A 22,630-nucleotide genomic window follows, 5' to 3' on the forward strand; every position below is an offset into this window, starting at 1 on the left:
TATACTGTTTTTCACTAAATTATACTTTTTACTGTTGAACAAAAATAAAGTACCTCTTAAAATACTGTTTTCAGCATCAAAATGAGATAATAAATAAATAAAATACTGTTCATTTTTCTAAAATACTGTTTGATAATATTTGAGAGATCTGAATATACTCTATTTCTTGTGAAAAAAGTTGGCAACCCTAGTCGATACAGCTGACGTTAATAGCACATTTGTTTTATTATACTATTGTGTCATACAATAATTTTTAATATAAAGACAAGTTACTTACTTGAAGCAACCTCAACTTCTATAGGATTTTGTAATACACATCCCGCATCATCAACCACTTGATTTCCTGAAACATTCATAAAATATATTATAATATATTGAAGTATTGCCTTTCCTTTTCAAAAATTATCTAGGAATCCTGTACTATATTGTATTAATGTGTACATATTATTACATTACATCACTACTTACGGTAGGTAAATCAGTGTTTAATGACTCTGCACAGGGAAAATGTGTATCTGTAAAGATGATAATATAATCTTGTGATGAATAACATTAAACTCAACAAACCATATTCCAATACAAAATTATCTACTTTGTGTGTGTTGTTTTATTATTAAACTAGCTGTTGCCCGCGACTTCGTCCGCGTGGACTTCAGTTTATAGCGCGCGATTTCAACAAAATTGGTGTCAAAAGCTTTTATAAAAAAACCCTGGTACCCCTTAAATCAATACAGCTGTGCAGTGTCACACAATAAGTATTTCATTTTTTTATATTAAACTTTATATTTTATGCCAAATGTTAAAGCTTATTTAGCCCCCCAATTACACAACTTTACCCATAAACTATTTATCATACATATTTATCATATTTATCACTGCACAGATAAAGCTGAGTTATTTAATACCGTAGAATAGATATAACAATCGAAAAAAATCGAAACTTAAATGTAAGATGATACCACGTCTTATAGGAAGACTTTGAGCAAGCGTCAGCGCGATGTAGAAGACGCACGGCGCCATCTATTATGAATTGTTGGAACTAACTTAATTTGAACAAATTTACACATTTTCACCCCCTTACAACCCTTTTTAAAAAAGTAGCCTATGTCCTTTCTCAGGCTTTAGATAATCTGTATACAAAATTTCATTACAATCGGTTCGGTAGTTTTGGCGTTTGGCGTGAAAGCGAGACTGACAGACAGACAGACAGACAGATATACTTTTGGCGTTTGGCGTGAAAGCGAGACTGACAGACAGACAGACAGACAGACAGAGATACTTTCGCATTTATAATATTAGTATAGATTATGTGCACACTGCACAGCTGTTTTTGTGTATTTTGATTAATTAAGGGCCGCGCTACACCGGAATGGCAGTGGCGAGGCGAGCACTTTCAGCGCTGCCATTCCGGTGTAGCGCGGCCCTAAGAGGGGTACCACTTACCAGGGTTTTAAATTTTTTTTAAATTTGACACAAATTTTGTTGACACCGCGCGCTATAAACTAAAGTCCACGCGGACGAAGTCGCGGGCAACAGCTAGTTATGAATAAAAACAATATTATATAGTAAAGTAGGTATGATTAGTTCTGTTACAAATTACAATAATAAAGTAAAAAATAAAACGCCATCTGTTTTCATATTTGAGAATTAAAATGTTGATTGCATTGATATATTTTCTGGATGGAATATAGGCCAACACGGTACACTCAAACTCCTTTATTTTAGAGCGCCTTCTGTTGTCAGCTTGTCACATATATTAGAAATGCAGTAGGAGTTCTATAAGATAAGATAGATTGATTATTATTATACCAAGTGATTATATTCATAAACATAATATTCTAACGTATTAAAAACTATAAACAAAAACATACTAACTAATAAGTATGATTAGTTCTATGTTACAATAAAGTAAAAATTAAAACGCCATCTGTTGAATCGTATTAGAACTAAAATGTTCATTGCATCGATATATTTCTGGATTTTTTATAATATTATACATAAATTAATACATTAAAGATTTTTGAAATATTATTTTAATACACATCCAAGACCCAGGAACATTGAAAACTTTTTGTTCCGCCTGCGGGACTCGAACCCAGGACCCCCGGGATGAGCGCTGGCCACGCGCAATGCGAATTCATTTTCATCGATATTTTCATGGAAATAATATATTTTCCCACACCAAAATGTAGCCTATGTCCTTTCTCAGACTCTAGAATAACTGTGTACAAAATTTCATTGCAATCGGTTCAGTAGTTTTGGCGTGAAAGCGAGACAGACAGACAGATAGACAGACAGAAATACTTTCGCATTTATAATATTAGTATGGATTATGACCCATTGGTACTTTTCATAGTCATTTAGATCAAGATTCGATTTTGTCAAGCGATTTAACAAATATTTATTTGTTTGATTGAACACGTTAATCATAGGAACTATTGGTCCGATAAAAAAAATATTTTAGTGTTAGATAGCTCATTTATCAAAGAAGGCTGTAGGCTATTTTATCACGCTAACTAATAGGACCGAAGAAACAGAGGAAATGTGGTTAAAACGGAAAATTATTAGCAATAATAATAATAATTATTATTATTATCTCACGAACTACTAAAGCAATTTTGTATGTTATTTGGCACAGATATAGAGTAGACTACGTGAAGAGAGATAAGCTATTTTGTTGTGAAAAAATGTACGAATTCCGTAAAATTCCTAATAATTACGCGAGCGAAGCCGCGTGGGACATCTAGTTTATAATATAAAGTAAGATAAATTTGGCTCAAGGGCGCAAACTTTAGTGCGTCAAGAAAGTGAAGAAATTAAAAAGTGCGAATTAAACATTGCGAACATGTCGCGAACTTTGCGAGTGTGGATCAGTAAATTTGGCAGAATACGCGATCCGCGGCGCGCTGTCGCGCGCGAGTGTGGATCGGCAGTTACAGATAATGACTGATAATGACGTCTATTGTTGTTATTTTTTTGTTCTGCACTGTCTGGCGGCGCGACTAGTAGGGAAAAACGCGAGAGTGTACAGTAAATAGTAATGCGCTCGCTTTCCTCGCGAGACCCTTTGTCTCGGGCGCAAAATACCGACACCGGACCGAGAGGGTCCGAGATAGAATAGGCGAGACGAGGCGAGCACACCCATTTACACTCTCGCACTCGGGCCGCCTCGCTGTGTCTCGGCGAGAGTGTACAGCCGACATAACAAGATTGATTTGAAAGGGATGACATTACGATGTTGTCACTTTTTATTTTCTTCTCTTTCTTGACAGGCTATACATAGTACACGGGCTTCGATGCGAGCCGCGAGTCTCGTACTCTCGTATGCTGTATGAAGCCCATGTCTGGCAGCACAGATTACTAATATATGTTTGTAGATCTGGCAGACTGGCGGGACTGGCGCCGGTTAAAAGGCCCATTAACGGCAGGACAGCACGGCAGTTCTGCAGTGAATGGGCCCTTTTACGCTGATTGCTATTTGCCTCATTGCTTATTTTTTAATCGATAATTTACGATTGGTAGCTTGACGTGTAAAATGCATAAAGGAGGCTGTAAAAATAATTTTATTGGTTAAATTGTAAAACGTCAGATTTTTCTATTTTCGGATTGGTGGAGGAAGGAAAAAAGTCTCGCGGATAAAGATGGCTGTTATTGTCAGTTAACTTCATGCTTTTGTAGTGTGGTATGATTTTTAGAATTCGTAAATTAATGTAAATCGTTTTAAAATTGTCTTTATTTTTATTTTAAAGCGTAGTTTTATACACGAGCTTAATTCGCTAAGATGTCAGAGAGCACTAGCCCTAGTGTTATAAGTTACCTGAGGCAGTATAGGTTTCAAAAGAAAGCTACAGCTGGCTCCTCCGTTCCCGTTACGGTAACCTCGGCTCCTTCGAGTTCTCGTAAGTAAAAACCGATAATTTCACTCATTAACTTGGGTCGGACAGTTTAGCAGTACTTACCGTACATATTCATATAACATTTGCTAACAGATTTTTGTCACTTTAATTCATGGTTACATATTATCTGACCGCGACCTTCATACACATGTTTTTAAAACTTTATTCATTAAATTTCACCGCATACTAGTAGCATGTAACAGTTATGTTCTTATACTTACTATTCAGTTGCATCATGCTTTTCACCTATCCTAGAAAAAGTATCATTTTTTTGTCAAGTATCATTATTTATTGTGCTACTTCCATGCTTTAACATCCAAACAAAAATTGTATGTGTAAAACAATGCAAAGAAAGCCTTTTGTTAAATAATTATGTAATAAACCCTACCTTGGTCATGAATCATGATCAAAAATGTCTGTTGATATAAGGCTGATGCTCATGATGATCTAAACAATCATCATCATCATCATCATCACCCATACCCAAATTCCAAAACAGTTGTTTATTGCAGCTAGTTTTTTACTCTTTACAAATGCTTTACTTAGCTTAGTATAACTCAAGTACGGTAAAATATATTTTCATGTTTATGAAAGTTATTAAGTTCACATTAATCGAAAAGAAAAGCAATGATATTGACAATTTCTATTGGTTTTGGAAGTAGATAAATATATCAAATACAGTGTAAACTCTACGTAACATGTAACTCCATTTAGCGACATACTCTCTAAAGTTTCGAAATCATTTGACTTTTGGTTAGTTTCGCTTGTCTACCATACAATGATATACACTCTGTATAGCATCACTCCCACTCTTAATAACGACAAAATCACAACGATTGAGTAAAAAAAGTATCTTTTAAGTTACTGATATTTTTAAAAAACTGTGCAGCTGTGTATGTTTCTTTTTGTCGCTTTACTATCCTAGCCCGCAATGAACTTAACTTTTGGCATCACACATACCGAAATTTCTAAGAAATTCGTTCTTTTGTTTGAGATTGAGATTGCTTGCACGTGTAGACTGTTTTTGAACATAAAAGCATCTGAACATTATCATATTCTCAGTTGCTCATAAACTTCCAAATAGTAAATACGATTACGAAAAAAAATCACTGTATATTGACGGAAATTCTTTGATTTTACTTATCTCCATTTAACGACAACTCCCTATAACGTCAGAAAATGCACGGTCCCTTCAGTGATGTTATATAGAGTTTACACTGTACATCATACAGGAGGACATAGGCAATTAATTATAGCAAATATAGCTTCTTTTGTTTTGTGTGTATAAAGTTATGGGCAACATTTAGCATGTATAATAAATGCATATAAACAAGTTGGAATTGGACACTCTTGATAATATCATGTTGCATTCCCACAGCTTTGACTTACTCACATAGTCAGTGTAAGAAAATACTTTCTTGTACGATCAGAGAAATTTTTTATCTCTCTTTTTATTTGTATTCATTAAAGAAAAGGAATGTCATTTTAAGATTTAGCAAGTAACAGAGTGATTTAAAAAATAATTTCAGAATCAATGATAAGGTTGCCTACGCCTGTAGCCTTCAACAAACATGTGCCAGTGGTGTATAAGAGAATCAGAATACAGGATTCAGACTCTGACGATGGACCATCACCGGCTAAGAAGCCTGTTATCGTGACCTCCGCTATACCCGACCGTCCAGCCTTGCCTAATCCCACTGTGGAACTTACACAAGCTGTCAAAGAAAGAAGATTCCGGAACATGGTGCAGATGTTTCCTGAAGTTGCTCCTCTGGTAAGTTTGGTTCAGTACTGTGAGTAGAGTATTATTCTTTTGATTACACTTAGATTTAATGCAATGTGAACAAAGTGTGAAAACTAATATTTCTATTAAAATATGATGTTAACGTTGACTGATTTTAGCTCGTAAAAACCACCTTATCCAAGCATGGTTGGAACGAAGAGAGATGTAGAGATGAGCTCCTCAAGTATGACCCCGAGAGTGATGTCCGACCCTCGGGCAGTTACCACCGTCCGAGCAACTCAGGACAAACATCACAGTCGAATGGAGCTAACATAATGCGGGTGACAAGCGGAAGCACCACAATACCTAGACCCCTGGCATCTAAAGGCGGCAGGGCAAGACGAGGTAGCAGCGGCAGTGAGGATGATGATTACGGGGTTAGGAAAGGAAAGGATGACCTAGTTTATGACAGGTAGACACATTTTATTACTTAAATCAAACACTTAATGTGAAGAGCTTTTTTTTTAATTTGCAATAGATCTATTTGGCAGTATTTTTAAGTATATCAGCTAAAGCTTACTTAAACGTAACTACGTAAAATACAACTTGAGGTGGCTTTCCAATCCAATAATCATCTGAATATCATATTGTTGTCAAATAGGGAATATGCAAATATAATTTATGAAAATTTTGCTATTAAAATGTTAAAAAAATATAAAAGGATAATCTATATACATATAATACATATAAAAATGAATCCATATTCGCGTGGTCGCGACTCACGACGTCACGCGTAAACGGCTGGACCGATTTTGCTGAAATTTGACATCTCTTACTTTGAGTCCCGAAGACGAGCATAGGATACATTTTGTCCCGGAAAAATGTACGGCTACTGCACAATATATTTTTATGATTTGCGCGTAAACTAATCAATCGATTTTGATAAATTTTGGTATGGAGATACTTTGAGTCTCGGGAAAGGACAAGGGATACTTTTTGTCCCAGAAAATGTACGGTTCCCGCACAATAAACTTTTATGGTTTTCGCCTAAACAATTCAATCTATTTTGATGTTTGGTATGGGGATACGTCTGTCGGGTCAGCTAGTATTTTTTTTAATCTAGACAAGAAAGGGCATTTATCGTAGAATGATAATGACAGCTAATATTTTATAAAATACTAGCTGTTGCCTGCGACTTCGTCCGCGTGGACTTCAGTTTATAGCGCGCGGTGTCAACAAAATTGGTGTCAAAAGCTTTTTAAGGCGTGGATTAATCTCAATCCAAAACTATAACTTTGCACACTATCAAAGACCAAGCGTATACGCATCGCAATAAGATTGATTTTAGCTTAGCATGAAATTGAAGTCACTCAAACGGATTTTCTCTATTTTTCATGTTTTTTTTAAATATCTCTGGAAATAAACATTAAGAAACAAAATTGTTCGGTTAAAGAATTTTTAATATAGATTTACTAACAATTTATTCAAATAACATGTACAATTATCCTAGTTAATACTTATATTTCGATGAAACAGATTTTTATCGGAGGTGAGTTTGTAAATTAATTACAGCCAAAGTATAAAGTTTTATTAAAATGTTTATGTTTTAAGGTATTTTAAATATTGTGCTTTATACCTCATATTTTTTAAAACTTCGTTATTATATTGGAACTAGGTAAACCGGAAGTCGCGGAATACCAATTTGAGGTTTATCCTCGCCTTAAAACCCTACCCAAAACAGCCGTGTAGTGCGCACATAATATATTTTTTTTATTAAACTTTTTTGTACCAAATTTTAAAGCTTATTTATCTATACACAACTGCAGCTAGCATTACACAACATTAGCTTTACTCATAAACTATTTAGTATTAATTATTGGTATTGCTGTTGTTTCTGATATCTATGTTGGTAAGTGAGTTATTTGATAACGTGTAGGTATAACAATCGAAAGAATCGATAAACTGAGCCCAACATGGTACCACTTCTTATAGAAATACATATAAGCAAGCGATAGCGCGATCTAGGCGACTCTTGGTGCCATCTGTTATGAGTTTTGGAACTAACTTTATTTGAACAAATTTACGCATTTTCACCCCCTTACAACCCCTTTTTCCAGTTAAAAAGTAGTCTATGTCCTTTCTCAGGCTTTAGACTATCTGTGTACAAAATTTCATTACAATCGGTTCAGTAGTTTTGGCGTGAAAGCGAGACAGACAGACAGAGATACTTTCGCATTTATAATATTAGTATAGATTTGACATTGAATGTACTGTCACTTCTTGGTGGAAATTCATCTTCAATTAAATAGGTAATTATACACTTTCCTTGCACTTATTCCACTACCTGATGATGTTTTTTCGAAACCGGTCATGTATTTAACAATTTTGTAATAAATATATTAAAATAAAGTGGAATAAGTGCAAGGAAAGTGTATAATTATTTAATTAGTATAGATTGTTTTTGTGCAAAAAATACGAATTAAAAGTAACTTGAAACCAAACGGATTTTAAAACACCAATTAACGTTCAGTGACGTCACACCTGCTATCCCCGCATTCCATTTAGTGTTAAAAACGCTTAAAATGCCTCCTATTTTGGGCGTTTTGATCGTTTTTAACGCATAATGGAACGCGCCCAATATACGATCAGGTCAATAATTGTCAAACAGTAGTGACGTCATACAGACTATAGATCCAGTTCCAGTGTTTTAATTTTTTCAATAAATACAATTTTAGTGACTCAGACAATGAGGTGACAGATGACCTGGTTGGTGACAAGAAGAAGGTGTTTGAGTTCCTCAACACCAGCACCATGAATGAGCTGTCGCTGCTGAGCGGGTGCTCGCAGAAGAAGGCCGAGGCCATTATAGCACAGCGACCCTTTAAGGGTTGGGTTGATATGGTATGTTAAATAATAAGCATTAACTCCTTATAGTGCTAAAAATTTAAAGTATTTTTTTTGTGAGTAAGAAATCTCATATGTACATTATTAATGGATATTTCATTATACTAGAGATCGCCCAATGGTTGAAATTCGACCTTAGTTTCAACGAAATTAGGACTACTACCTATATTTTGTAAAAAAATATTGACTTTATCATATTTTTTTCAATTCTTGTCTCTGGGACTTAGCTGATCTCAGACTAGCCGTGTAAGCATTGTCTAATAGTATCTCAGATTCAATAAAAAAAAATTATAATCCATTTTCAATTTGTCACCTTGATGTCAACCATAGACATAATATATACTGTCGTAAAGACCACCTGACAACTCGAAAATGCGTGACCATTTTTGATCTGTCAATGTGTGCGTGTGCTAGTGATGTATATTTTACTATCGATAGTATAGTATTTTGCTATCGATAGTTTAGTCCGTTCGAGTTATTTTACCTGAGTTTCTATAAGAAATAAATAATATGCAACTTTGATAGATTTGTATTTCAAATTAGGTATCATAAATTTTAATTGGCAAAAAAAGGTGACGATTGAAAAGTAGATACACATATTCTTTTGGAATGATTTTTCAATCGTCGGATATGTTATGACATGAGGTTCTTATAGGGGTAAATAATTTACACTGAACTGAACATTATAAAGTTACTTATTTATTACTCAGGTAAAATCTATCTGGTAAATCAGTCCTTACATTGAAAGTAAACGTTGAAAGTAAACAACACACATAGTATATTATATTTTATTCTTAAATTAAATACATATTATAAAATATCATAATATTTTATTACAATAATTATTTTGAACCGACTTCCAAACAGGAGGAGTCTAGACGTTCGCCTGTGGATATATTTTTATGTATGTTCAACGATTACTCCGCCGTTTATGAACCGATTTTCAAATTTTTTCTTTTGCTGTACATTGTATTGTTCCGAGTAGGTATCATGTTCACAAAAGTGGTGGTCTGGTGATGGAAACAATGAGAAATCGAAGTGACTCCTTGATATTCAAATGGGAACATATGGTCCCAGAAAACGTTCAAAATCTTTCGATTAATAAATTTAAAAAAGTAGTCAAAGAACGTTTTGTGCCAAAGCCAAAATGATTTTATAATTGATGGCACATCTTGGGAGTAGAATGCTGAATGACTGCTTGCAAGGCTACTTCTACATGACTTACAATTATTATGTATCTATCTATGTTTACATTGTTTAATTTTTAGTTACAGCATTGTAGATTTTGTTTTAAAAGATATATTTTTTTCTCACTTTTCTTGGTAAAAAGTGGGCGTGCGAGTTTCTTACGCCGGTTCTTCTCGTCGGCTTAGTTACCGAACCGGTGGTAGGCACCATGTATTCTGAAAATATATTTTATTTTAGATTTGTTCAGAAATAAAGCAATTTTGATTTTGATTTTTTAAAACACCAACTGTAAGTATAGAAAACGTTAAGGACAGCTAAAATGAGTAAAATTATTATTTTTAAACAAAAAATTAAAACCGACTTCCAAGGCAATGATAATAGTAATATTATACTTAAATGAACTAAAAAGTATTAAATAATTCTTATTCTGTACTCAGTATAATTCTGTTCTCAATCTTCATTATTTTGCAATCGGTACCAGCTAACCTAATCGCCAGTTCTCTGACAGAATAGGTATAACAGCAACTTATATACTTAGGACTGGTACCGACTTCAAAATTATGAAGATTGAGTACAGAATAAGGATTATTTAATACTTTTTAGTTCATATAAGTATAATCTTAAATGAACTAAAAAGCATTAATTGCTTATAATTGCTTATTTTTAATAATTGCTTCAGTAACAAGTGCAACAGTATGTTAAACTTACTGGCACAAATAAAGTTGGCATAGCTCCTATAACCAAAATAGTATTTATTCTAATTTTTCTTTAAAAATTTTCAATGAAATGTTTGCTACATATTGTTGAATTTTTCTTGGGATTCCAACCAACACGCCCAATTAGTTTCAGCCATTTTCCTCTTATTAGAGGATCTTGAGGGAATCTGTAAAACAAATGATTATGATATATAAATATAAACCTTCCTCTAGTTTTAGAGTCACTCTATATTATAGTAGTTATATTATATTAGCTATATTATAATATACTATTAGTTAAAATAGATAATATGTCCTTTTAGTCCGGCCGCACATTATCCGAATTTGTGATCACTAAAATTCAGACGCCCCGCCCCGCTCATACATTTTGACACGTCAGAAATTCTTTTAGTATGATGGGTCTACAACAAAATGTATGAACAGAGTGCGTTCCGCCGGGCGTCCGAATTTTTCTGATCAGAAATTTCGGAAAATGTGCGGCCGGGCTTAAGGTGATAAATATAAAGGTAAATGATTTTTATTTTAGATTTATGTTATTGTAAAATATCGATAAGCATATCGATAAATTTGATTCAAGCACTAGCGTATATGTAAGAAATTTTGATGAAAAATTTTTCTTCAAAATTTGTGTAATATAGGAACAATAGTACCTTTAGTTACGCAAAATATGAAAGTAAAAGGGAGGATTCACAATATTTTATTTGAAATAGAGAACTAAAGACCAGAATATAGCAAAAATAAACACATCGTAGCAATTAGGACATGAAGATTAATTACGGGTGAAATGTATATTTTTCAGGATTATTCCTATGATTTACACTGCAATTACTCACAGCACAAGTTATTATTGTTATATATAATAGTATTTGTTGAAAATAACATACGATTTAAATAATAAATTGCAAATACCGAAAGGGCATAAAAACGATTGATGACTTTTGACGACCTGTCAAATAAAAGTTGTTACAATTTTCATTAGACTGCCTCTCTCTTTTCATCTTGTTATAATTCCATAAAGGATTTTCTTCTCTCTCGCACTCTTTGTTGGTCTTTAGGTATATATTATGTCTATGATGTCAACAGACTTCAACCATAAATAAAAGAGTATACTCGTATGTATAGGGTTTGTCACTCAAAAATCTGTCATTTTCTTAGTGTGTGTGTTGTAGTGTGTGTAATGTTTTATTTGTTAAAAAAATGTATGATAAAAGCATTATTTCAAAATAATATTAGCTCGATGCACTCCTTCAATATACAAACTATAACTGTGCAAAATTTCATTCACCTATGTTTCCCCATTTTCGTCAATATATACAGTGTGTAACAAAAATAAGTGATAATACTTAAGGGTGTGTACATGTTCCTTGTAGTGAGTTCACTGTGAAAGTAGCAGCGCTGAAAGACCAAAATTTTTTTTCATTTTGTATGGGCAAGCTCCCGAACGTCACGAGTTTCCCCATACAAAAGTGAAAAAAAAAATTGGTCTTTCAGCGCTGCTACTTTCACAGTGAACTCTCTATAAGGAACACATACCCACCCTAAAGTATTATCACTTATTTTTGTTACACCTTGTATATAATTGGAATCTCGGAATCGGCTCCAACGATTTTCATGAAATTTAGTATATAGGGGGTTTCGGGGGCGATAAATCGATCTAGCTAGGAATCATTTTTAGAAAATGTCTTTTTATTCGTGTTTTATCGATAATCGATAAACTGAAAAATATGACTCTTCCTGACATAACGAATACTATTGACGAATAATAAAACTATTTCATAAGCAACTAATTGCTTTAACGACACAACAACAGCTAAAGCTATTCCAGCAGATGGCGTTGTTAAGTAACACAAAGTCAATGAGTGTTTGCTATACTGAGCAAAGCTCGGTCATCCAGGTATCCAGGTACTATATATAAAACTCAAAGGTGACTGACTGATTGACATAGTGATCTATCAACGCATAGCCCAAACCACTAGACGGATCGGGCTGAAATTTGGCATGCAGGTAGATGTTGTAACGTAGGCATCCGCTAAGAAAGGATTTTGATAAATTCCAACCAACCAAAGGGTTCAAATAGGGAATGAAAGTTTGTATATAATAATACTTCTTAACGCGAGTGAAGCCGTGGGCAAAAGCTCGTGTAGTCTATAGCTTCTTTGTATATGTAGAATTGTAGATGTTTAGACACTAGGCTTCTGCTTGGTGTTTCTAACATTAAACAAAATTATTAAAAATGGCACTATGAAAGTCCATTGACTCTGGAGTCACAACTTTTCTTTCACCTTGAAATATGACCTCAACTTTTTAGTGAGTGCAATTATGTGTGTTGTGACAAGTGCAAATGTTCCAAACAAACAGACGGGCACATTACCTACGTACCGAATAAAAGAAACATTATAGTCATTACCTGGATTTGGGGGTGGGATGACGTGGCCCCGCCCCCCGACCACGCCTTCAAAAGGTAACAGAAACAACTTCGTTTTAAATAATGCTTTCTTTTTCAGGTTGAGAAGTTCAATAGCAATAAGATGTTAAGTACGGACCTGTTGAACGCTACACAAGAGCTGCTGTCCACGAGGAACAACATACAGCGGCTGATGAAGAAGTGTGTGGGGCTGGCCACGCAGCTGGAGTGTGCCGTGGCGGCCGGCGCCGGGAGACTCAAGCAGCCCGCTATATTGCACTCCAGGTGAGGAATATCCGCGAGGAGCAAAAATACCGTATTCATCGACCTACGTCATTTGGTTGGGCTATGTGATATTATGTCAATTAAATGTTATCCGTGATCTGTCAGCTAGGTTTGACATAACGCGACCAAATTAATTCCAGCCTCCAGGCCATATCTGCCTATGAATCAACTTCTCTGACAGTACAAAAACCAGAAAATAATTTGATCAAATTCCATTAATTTAATACTAAAAAAACTTCCTTGTTACAGTTTGACGTTAGCTCCTTACCAGCTAGTCGGTTTGAACTGGCTGGCCGTGCTGCACAAGCAGGGTGTCTCCGGCATCCTGGCCGATGAGATGGGTCTGGGCAAGACAGTGCAGGTGATAGCGTTCCTTGCTCACCTGAAGGAGACGGGGCAGGCTAAAGGCACACATCTGGTGGTCGTGCCCGCTTCTACTTTAGGTGAGTCTCTTTTATTAGGGCCTCTGCTAGTCGTGTACGTATAATGTATATATTCGTGAGTCCGCCTCAGTTAAGTAGGAAAGGCCTCGGAGCTCGCATCGTAAGGCTCGGGCCAACCAACGACTGTAAAAGTTAATGCTCGAATTAGTATCATGCTAGCTCTTTCGTTTTTCATATGAATGAAAGAGAAGACATGACATTCGAACAAGCTGTTAACACTAACAGACGTTGGTGAAATTGTGTATGTAACGGTTGCAGACAACTGGAGCACAGAGTTCGAGCGCTGGTGCCCGTCGATGCGTGTGAGCAAGTACTACGGCCCGCCCGAGGAGCGCCGCCAGCTGCGCATCGAGTACGCCAAGGGACTGAGTCAGATCGACATCGTGCTCACCACGTGAGTACTCGTTGTACTGATGATTTAATATGCGACACTACGCTGCAGCGGAGCGACGGAACAAAACATCAGTGCTATGGAGCTTACAGTATCGTCTCGCCTGTGAAGGTGGCTGTCCATACCCGCGGCACGCGACGAACCACAGAAATTCAAATGCGACTTTACGGACTAGGGCCTAGGCTATAGGTTTCATTTCGATCTATGCCATTACGAAGCAGCGGCTGTCTCAGTCGTTAGAACAATGTCGGTGGAAAATGAAACCTGAAAAAAGTGACATACAATATTTTTCAAATATAGTTACCCTATAATCAGGCTCGAAGGACCAACTGTTTATAAATAAATAAATAAAACTTTATTTCAGACAAATTTTGTCCATAGATTTGTTAGTGACAGTTAGTGACAATTAGCTTATATATAAGTACCTTAGTAGTGTTAGTAGTAATCAGTATAATATTTTACGACATCAAGCCTATCCCTATCTCCATCCAGTGTTATAACTGCATTAGACGTTGTATTTAAACTATTCAAATTGTTGCAACTTTGAACGTGAACAAACACTGTATATTACCTTGTTGAATGTAAAAACATTAGTTAAACTTTGTGTTACACATAGGTCAAAGTTTGATGATGTATTTTCAGTTACACTATGGTGAGCAGCTGCCCGGAGGAGCGCAAGATGTTCCGCATTACGCCGATGCACTACGTGGTGTACGACGAGGCCCACATGCTCAAGAACATGTCCACGCAGCGGTACGACAACTTACTCAAGATAAAGGTAAGGCCTCAGCCATAAGTATGTCACACCTAAACGGGGTAGGGAGGGGGTCGACGAAGTGTGAGATGGAGGTGGGGTCCTAAGTTTTGTGACATTATATTTTAAATTTAATAAATTAAATACCGAAATTTGAAACATTGATGTGGTTTATTTTTTGATGTAAAATTGCGAGATGTCAAACCACTACCACCTGTAACAAGGGAAAGGGGGGGGAGGGGGGGTCTGAAAATCATGAAAATATTTCATCCCTAGCGGATCAAGAAAAAATTCGTACGATTATAATTTTCCTTAGCACTCAGACCCAAGTCGCTATTGCAATTAATTACAAGTTAGCACTTGTGTCAGTAGAATTGCAATTAGCCTTCATGGAGGCGTATGAACAGTTTGTCCTTCGCATTCTGTGATCGTGTCCTTTGGTTGGAACTACAAAAATCTTACCAAGCTTACTCCACATTTTTTAAAATATTATGTAAGGCTTCTATGGCGTAATTTATTCATTTCATACCTAATGCGGAATTTCAATGAACCATTAAACATATACCAGCAGAATTTCTGGACCAATACAACTGGCAAACCTTCAAGAAAAGAGCGTATTCCCTCTTAAATGCAACGCACCTCTTGTAATGTTGCGAGTGTCCATGGGCGACGGTAGTTGCTTTCTATTAGGTGATGGGTATGATCTTTTGCCTCCCTTTATAAAAAAAATATAAATTGTTATTTGAACTTGCAGTCCAAACACCGTCTGCTGCTGACGGGCACGCCGCTGCAGAACAACCTGCTGGAGCTGATGTCGCTGCTGTGCTTCGTGATGCCGCACATGTTCTCCGGCAAGACCGACGACCTCAAGAACCTCTTCCAGAAGAATGCTGTAAGTTTAACATACATTGATTAGAATAGAATAGGATAATATTTATTGCATGAAATGTTGTTTTTATAGGTGTTACAATATTATATCTGTGGACTTTATTGGTGCACTTACGACGTGGGTGGGTTAGGTTGGTCGGATTTTAAATTTTAATTTTTTTTGACAACTACTTTGTCAAAAAAAATTAAAATTTAAAATCCGATGAAAATTGGATGCTACGATGCCACGGACAAATAGACAGACAGACACGTCAAACTTATAACATCCCTCTTTTTTTCCCTGCGCGATCGCGCCGGCTTGCACTTGAAACGTAAGTGCGGAGTTCCGTTCAGAAAAAAGCGAACGTGTGCGCCAGTTAATGTTATCGCCAACAAACTGTTGTGCAGTTTGGCGATTTTTTATGTATTTAAGTTACCATTATTGTAAACCTTTTTATGAATAAACATATTTAAAAAAAAATGTATTTTCTATTGATTCCATGCATATGGATTTCCGAATATAGAAAACGTGTGTTTGCAGCTAGCCTTATACTACACATTTGAATTTAAACAGGTGTAACTTTAATAAAATGATACGGCTAAATGTTATTTAATATTATAATTTATAAAATGATGTAAGCTAAACCGCTTTACGCGGCAGCGGAACTAGGCGGCCCGGCATTCTCGTATTATGTTTCAGTTTCGTTTTATTCTTTTGGAATAAAAACACTTTAACTTTATAAAATAAAATTCATGTTTTAATTGACAGAAAGTGAAAACAACAAAGAAAGTGAACGGCAACACGGAGGATGATATACCAGCATTCGAACAGAGTCAGATCACTCAAGCCAAGAGGATCATGAAGCCGTTTGTGCTCCGGAGACTGAAGAGGGACGTGCTGCAGGACCTGCCCAAGAAGACCAACCACACCGAGCTGTGCCCCATGTCGGAGAGACAGCAGACCCTGTATAAGGAACTCATTGCTGGGTTCGCCGCTAAAGATGGCACTGTAAGTATCAATGAAACTATATTTCCAGAATTACATATTATGAATATCTTATGGTTCGACATTTTTTGCTCTTGAGTGTCGGTTATTCTGTTAAAGTAGTAATCGTAAGGATTTGTTTTGCTTTGAAATTCTATACATGCACACAGAAGGTTTAGATATGCATTGTTGCGTGGCGTTTCTTGTCTTTCTGTACTAAGTGTCTATTATTATAGTAATCCTAAACTAATGTAATTTCAGATACACTCAACCCTGGAGAAGAGCGGCATATCCATGATGATGGACATGCGGAAGCTGGCCAACCACCCGCTGCTGGTGCGCACCTACTACACCATGGACATGCTGCGCAAGATGGCGGACCGCCTCGCCCGAGACGCCGGATACAAGGAGAAGAACTCGGAGTACGTGTTCGAGGACCTGCTCTGCATGTCTGACTTCCAGATACATCAGCTGACACAGCAGTACCATGTGAGTTTCATTGACTGATACAAGATTAGTCCTGCTTCAGACGACGATAAAATTGCACAGTTTGGTTACGTAATACAAATATATTATGAACTAGCCATATCTACACCATACCTTTTAAGATCAGCGCTTCCTGCCAAATTATGCATGTATCACACACATAAACCTTCCTCTTGAATCACTATACTTTTTGAAGAATACTCATTTTAATGATTTAAGCTTTAATATGGACAGATATTATTCTATTTTAAACAAGCTTGAAAACAACATTATTAGTTGCTACAAGGCGGGAATCGAGCACGGCCTCCGTGTCGATAGCGAAGGTTTTAGCCTAGACCACAGGTTTTATAATGATTAATCTGATTTCCAGTGCATCAGCAACTTCAAAGTGCCCGACCATCTCATCCTGGACTCTGGCAAGTTCCTGAAGCTCGACAGCATGCTGCCGGCGCTGCAGGCGGGCGGGCACCGCGTGCTGGTGTTCAGCCAGTTCACCATGATGCTGGACGTGCTCGAGCCCTACCTCCGCCTGCGCGGGTACAGATATCTCCGGCTGGACGGCAGCACCGCCGTTAATGAGAGGTAATGTTCAACTAATTTAGTTTAACCGACCTCAAAAAAAGGAGGATATCAATTCGACCTATATGTATGTAATATTTCCAGAACTGTTTTCCTGTATGTTGATTATTGTAAGTCTATATCAGTATCAGTAATAGTCAGCGTCTGAACAAATGTGGAATGTGAACAAAAGTGTATGTATGTATATTTTTATGTTTGTGTTCGCATTTCTCCGAAACTACAAGCCCGATTTAAGTGATTATTTTTTTGTTGTACTACTTACTAGGTATTGTTCAACTCGGGGAATACTGCAAGTTACATCAAAATCGGTTCAGTAGTTTTTGAGATAGTGGCTTAAATAGACCCGACGGCTACACCGCGACACCTGCATAGCTAGCACAAGCACGTAGACAAACGAAAGAAACTAAATTTTGACAGTTTTACCGGAAACACATTGGAGAAAAAGTTTCTTTCGTATCTCGATATCTTCCGCTTTTGAAAATCTATGTCAAGCATGACGAACCGCTTTTGACATTTAGTTTCTTGATTCTTTTTTTATTTTTATTATGGCACTTGGCTATAAAACCATGGCTAGTGTCGAGTAAATGGCGGCAAATTAAAAAAATCGATGTATAGCAACCCTGTCTATAGCCGGAATTATAGTTTTGATCTACAAACTACGAATAATAAAGTTCCTTAGTTTTTATTATTCGTATTTCGTAAATCAAAACTATAATTCTGGCTATAGACAAGGTTGCTACACGTCGATTTTTTTAATTTGCCGCCATTTACTCGACACTGGCCATGGTTTTATAGCCGAGGTGCCTTATTTAAAAAAAAAGAACCAAGAAACTAAATGTCAAAAAAATAATAATTGCCGTTGCTTTAATGGTTGCTATGGAAAGAGTTTCTTGTCTTTGTCCACTGAAACTCAAGTCGATGGGTGGTGCCATGCTCAGGAATAAGATATGTAGACATGGGAAAGAAACTGCCATTACTTTCTTCCGAAGAATCGACTGGGAAACCCCGTGCTAGCTACGCTGCAGGGCTATCATAACAACATTAGACATGGGAAAGAATCGAGATACTGACAGATTTTATCGACAAAATGGCGGGTTTCCATTTTCTGTCACTTTGTCTTGTCTAACTGTCACTGTCTATTCTTCCGTAGAAAGAAACCGTTTCTACACCTGCTGATGGCAAATTGAATTTCAACAACCGTCATTGAATGTTTCTAGACAAGATCTGATAAACCAGTACAACGCGGAGGAGATATTCGTGTTCCTGCTGTCGACGAAGGCGGGCGGGCTCGGCATCAACCTCACCGCCGCCGACACCGTCATCATACACGACATCGACTTCAACCCCTACAACGACAAGCAGGCCGAGGACAGGTGAGACTTTCGCCTACAGATTCCTACTATCAGAGAAGTTGATTCCTAGGCAGATGACGGACACAAAATTGTTTCGAAAAAATCATCATCATCAGGTGATGATTTTTTCGAAACCAGTCATGTATTTAACAATTTTGTAATAAATATATTAAAATAAAGTGGAATAAGTGCAAGGAAAGTGTATAATTATTTAATTATAACTATATATTATTCCAGATGTCACCGCATGGGCCAGACGCGGCCGGTGACGATCTACCGGCTTCTGAGCGCGGGCACCATCGAGGAGGGCATCTACCAGGTGGCGCAGGAGAAACTCAACCTCGAGAAACACGTCACCGGCGCTGACGGTACGATATACATAGTATTGGGTCTGTGCCCGGCCGCAGACGCAATATGCAGTTGAAAGACGCAAGTTGCAGTCTGGACTGACTGCTCTAGAGGACCGCGTTTAATTTTATACCGACCGCTCAAGAACTGCTCGAGCGAGCTGTATGGTGGATATGAATTTAGTATGAAAATTCTGCAGTCGGTGTTGGACTGCAAGATGCGTCTATAGCCGGCCTATGACCGCACAGACAATATTTTTTCATTAAAAAATTTAATAATTATTTTTAAGATAAAAACATAATCCTTTTGGCGTGAGATACTTTTAGTGGCTGCAAAATGTGCGATTCCCGTGCTTTAACAAATTTCTGTGTTAATGAAGTTGCATGATATTTTTTTTAATATTTTGTGATTAGCCCGGGATTATGTCGCATTGTGTACTAAATATTGTTTTTATTTCACAGAAAAAGATCCTCAGGAACAGAAGAATGTTGTTCGACTCCTGTCTGCGGCTCTCGGCCTCACCTCGCCCAACAAATGATTGTTGGCCTCCGACACCATTGTCATCGACTAGTGAAGTGAAGCGAAACAAAGTGACTAGTGGACGAAGTGAAGTGACACAGTGAAATAAAACATGTAGTATAATTACCATCAAATGATATTGGATGTTTTACCATCTCAAAGATATTTATTAGCGCTATCTGCAGTGCCGAATGTGCAACCTAAAAGTTATTTACTTTTTATTTAGTTCATTTTAATTTAGTTAATAATTTACTTTCATAGTTTTGATGTATTACAAACTGCTGAACCAATTAAGATGATTTTTTAAAGGATGACGTGTCGAAGATTACTACTTAATTGAACAATTGATTAAAATCCCTTGTGTATTTTGAGCTCGGGGCAATAGAACTAGGGAACAATATAGATTATTGATATTTTTAAGTATTTTCAGTTAAAAAAAAGCCTTTAAAAGCTATATGAGCTACTCTGGCGCGAGCTTATACCCAATTATCTTCTTATTACATGTATGTTAATATTAAATAATAAGTCATTATTACTCCCACCTAAACTTCCATTCCTTAACCGAAAGAAGCAAGCCATTGCAATATTTATTTGAAATAGTAATAATGATAACGGGTGATATATTTGTAAACAATAGTGTCGAGTACTAAAATAGTTAGTAGGATAGCCTTAGAATATAATAATCCTTTTTTCATAACGAACTGGATTGAAGATGAAAAAAAAGAGAATGATTTGGCAATATTTTTTAAATCAATAATTGGCTTTAGATCTACGTAAGTACTAAGTACCTTTTTTTGCTATAATTGTTGTTTTAATAATATTATTCTACTGACTTAATTATCCAGGTGTAAATAATTAACTGTTTGTACGTAAAAAAATCATAGTGAAAATATTCTCTGGAAGAATTTAAGTACGAAAAAGTTTTGCCTCTTAAAGTATGTCATTGAATAATTTTTGTTTATTCTGATTACTGATAAAAAGATATTGTATACAAATGGACAGACAACAGGCCAAAGTAATGGCTATTTGTATGTAGACAGGACGAAAAGTTTGTATTACTTACGTACGCTAATATAGATGGCGCTGGTGACGCAAATATAGACATTTGATAGATATATTTAAGACAATGAAAGAGAGAGAAGTCAAATGTATACAGTATGAAACTCAGAGAGAACTGTTTCCCTCGAGTGAAGTATGCTAGAGTTTCTTAAGAATTTTAAGCACTTTTGTGGGAAAACCTTTTTTTCATCCTTTTTAACCTAACGGTCAGAATATTTGTAGACCAGATAACTGATTACGTCTACAGATATTTTGACCTACTTTTGTATTGGTTTCATGCTGCACTGCCAAATATGAACATCATTGTATGAAAAACAAACTGAATTATATAACTGAAATGTTTGAACCTCAAATACCGATAATAATATTTAAATTTTGCACTACGATTCGACTTGTAATTACTTGTGTACGGTAAATAAAGCTTCAATAAAAGGATATCTTTATATAAGACGTGACATGTTTTACTTTACCACCGTTTTACAGATGAAATGTGATATTTTCAGGTTTCATTTGACATTATAGAATGTGGTGTGTACAAATCATATTCCTACCTGTGAAAAGAATACATAAATATTATGTGCGAGTAGGACGAGTAGAGAATAGAGATGGGGCAATGAATTTTTATGCGCTCCGCGATCAGACCATAGACCTATTAGTACGGGACACGGATGCCCTAGAACCATATTTTTTTATTACTATTTTAGAGGACCGGTTGGTCTCTCTAAGAGTTCACTAGAGGTCGGAGGAGTAAAGAGTAAAACTCGATTTACTGTGGTGAACTGAAGTGATTTATTTACAAAAATGCGCTGCTTATATACAAAAAAATGAGTTAATTATTATTATTACAAAATGTACAAAGGTTAAAAGATTGATTGTGATTGGCTATTACAATTAGAAAGAGATGTACAGAAAGGGATAAAAACATTTACAAAAATTAGAAAGGGAAAAAAATTGAATAAGAAATATTTACAAGGTAATTATGATTGCCGCGCGAGAAACTGGCCGCGCCGCGGCGCGCGGCGCTGGCATCGCCCGAGTATAAATATGGGCTCTCGCGGGCCGCGAATTCAGTCCGCGCGCGCATTCCATACCGACGACGTCTCGCTGCCGGTCGCCGCCGTGCCGGTAATAATTGTAGTGCCGCCATTTTGTGAAGATGGAAGCTCTGCAAACGCCATGAAGACCGTAGCCACGCTGCGAAGATCCCTCGCTCGACGTAGCCGCGATGTGAAGACGCGTAGTGTTGTTGCGAAAAATTCTTATTAGAAAAATGCCTTTTTCAAGGCCGGTTCATGTCCGGTATTATTACACGGACAGCTGTTTCTCTCGTCATGCGAACGTACGTTCTTTGCAGAGCGATTTTCTTCTGTGTTTCAACTTCTATAACGAACGTATACAAAGACGGCGTGCGTTCTTTTCAGAGCGCGTTGTTTTCGTTGTTTCATCGGCGAACGAACGTAGGTACTGCTACAGTGCTCCCCCTCAAGCGAAGCGTACCGGCAGTCTGACGACACGGCCTGTTCTTGTTGTCTTCTGTGCTGGACTTGCTGGTGACTTCTGCTTGATCGGTGTTGCACTTGGTAATGGTTGTGAGGTAACAGGTAAAGGTAATGAGGTAACGGTAAAAGGTAATGAGGTATTTTGAGGTAAATTATTGGTATGTGAAGGTAAGTTGAGAATTACCGGTGACTGTTGTACATTGCTCGTTGACTCGCCGAGGTAATCTTCACT

The 22,630-nt window shown here is 36.7% G+C and overlaps 1 protein-coding gene across 1 annotated transcript; it reads left to right on the forward strand.

Annotated features, from left to right (window-relative positions):
- Positions 1-3,655: 3,655 nt before the first annotated feature.
- LOC121733004 (SWI/SNF-related matrix-associated actin-dependent regulator of chromatin subfamily A containing DEAD/H box 1 homolog) lies at positions 3,656-21,349 on the forward strand. The gene is made up of 15 exons (XM_042123068.1): positions 3,656-3,899; positions 5,426-5,670; positions 5,799-6,091; positions 8,355-8,520; positions 12,932-13,116; positions 13,366-13,559; positions 13,818-13,953; positions 14,593-14,728; positions 15,459-15,596; positions 16,341-16,580; positions 16,818-17,045; positions 17,413-17,624; positions 18,839-18,994; positions 19,211-19,341; positions 19,783-21,349. The coding sequence occupies exons 1-15, from the start codon at positions 3,782-3,784 to the stop codon at positions 19,857-19,859; spliced, it is 2,655 nt and encodes an 884-aa protein (XP_041979002.1). The 5' UTR covers positions 3,656-3,781; the 3' UTR covers positions 19,860-21,349.
- Positions 21,350-22,630: the final 1,281 nt, after the last annotated feature.

Source organism: Aricia agestis, chromosome 13 (assembly GCF_905147365.1).
Source record: "Aricia agestis chromosome 13, ilAriAges1.1, whole genome shotgun sequence".
In the NCBI taxonomy this organism is placed as follows: Eukaryota; Metazoa; Arthropoda; class Insecta; order Lepidoptera; family Lycaenidae; genus Aricia; species Aricia agestis.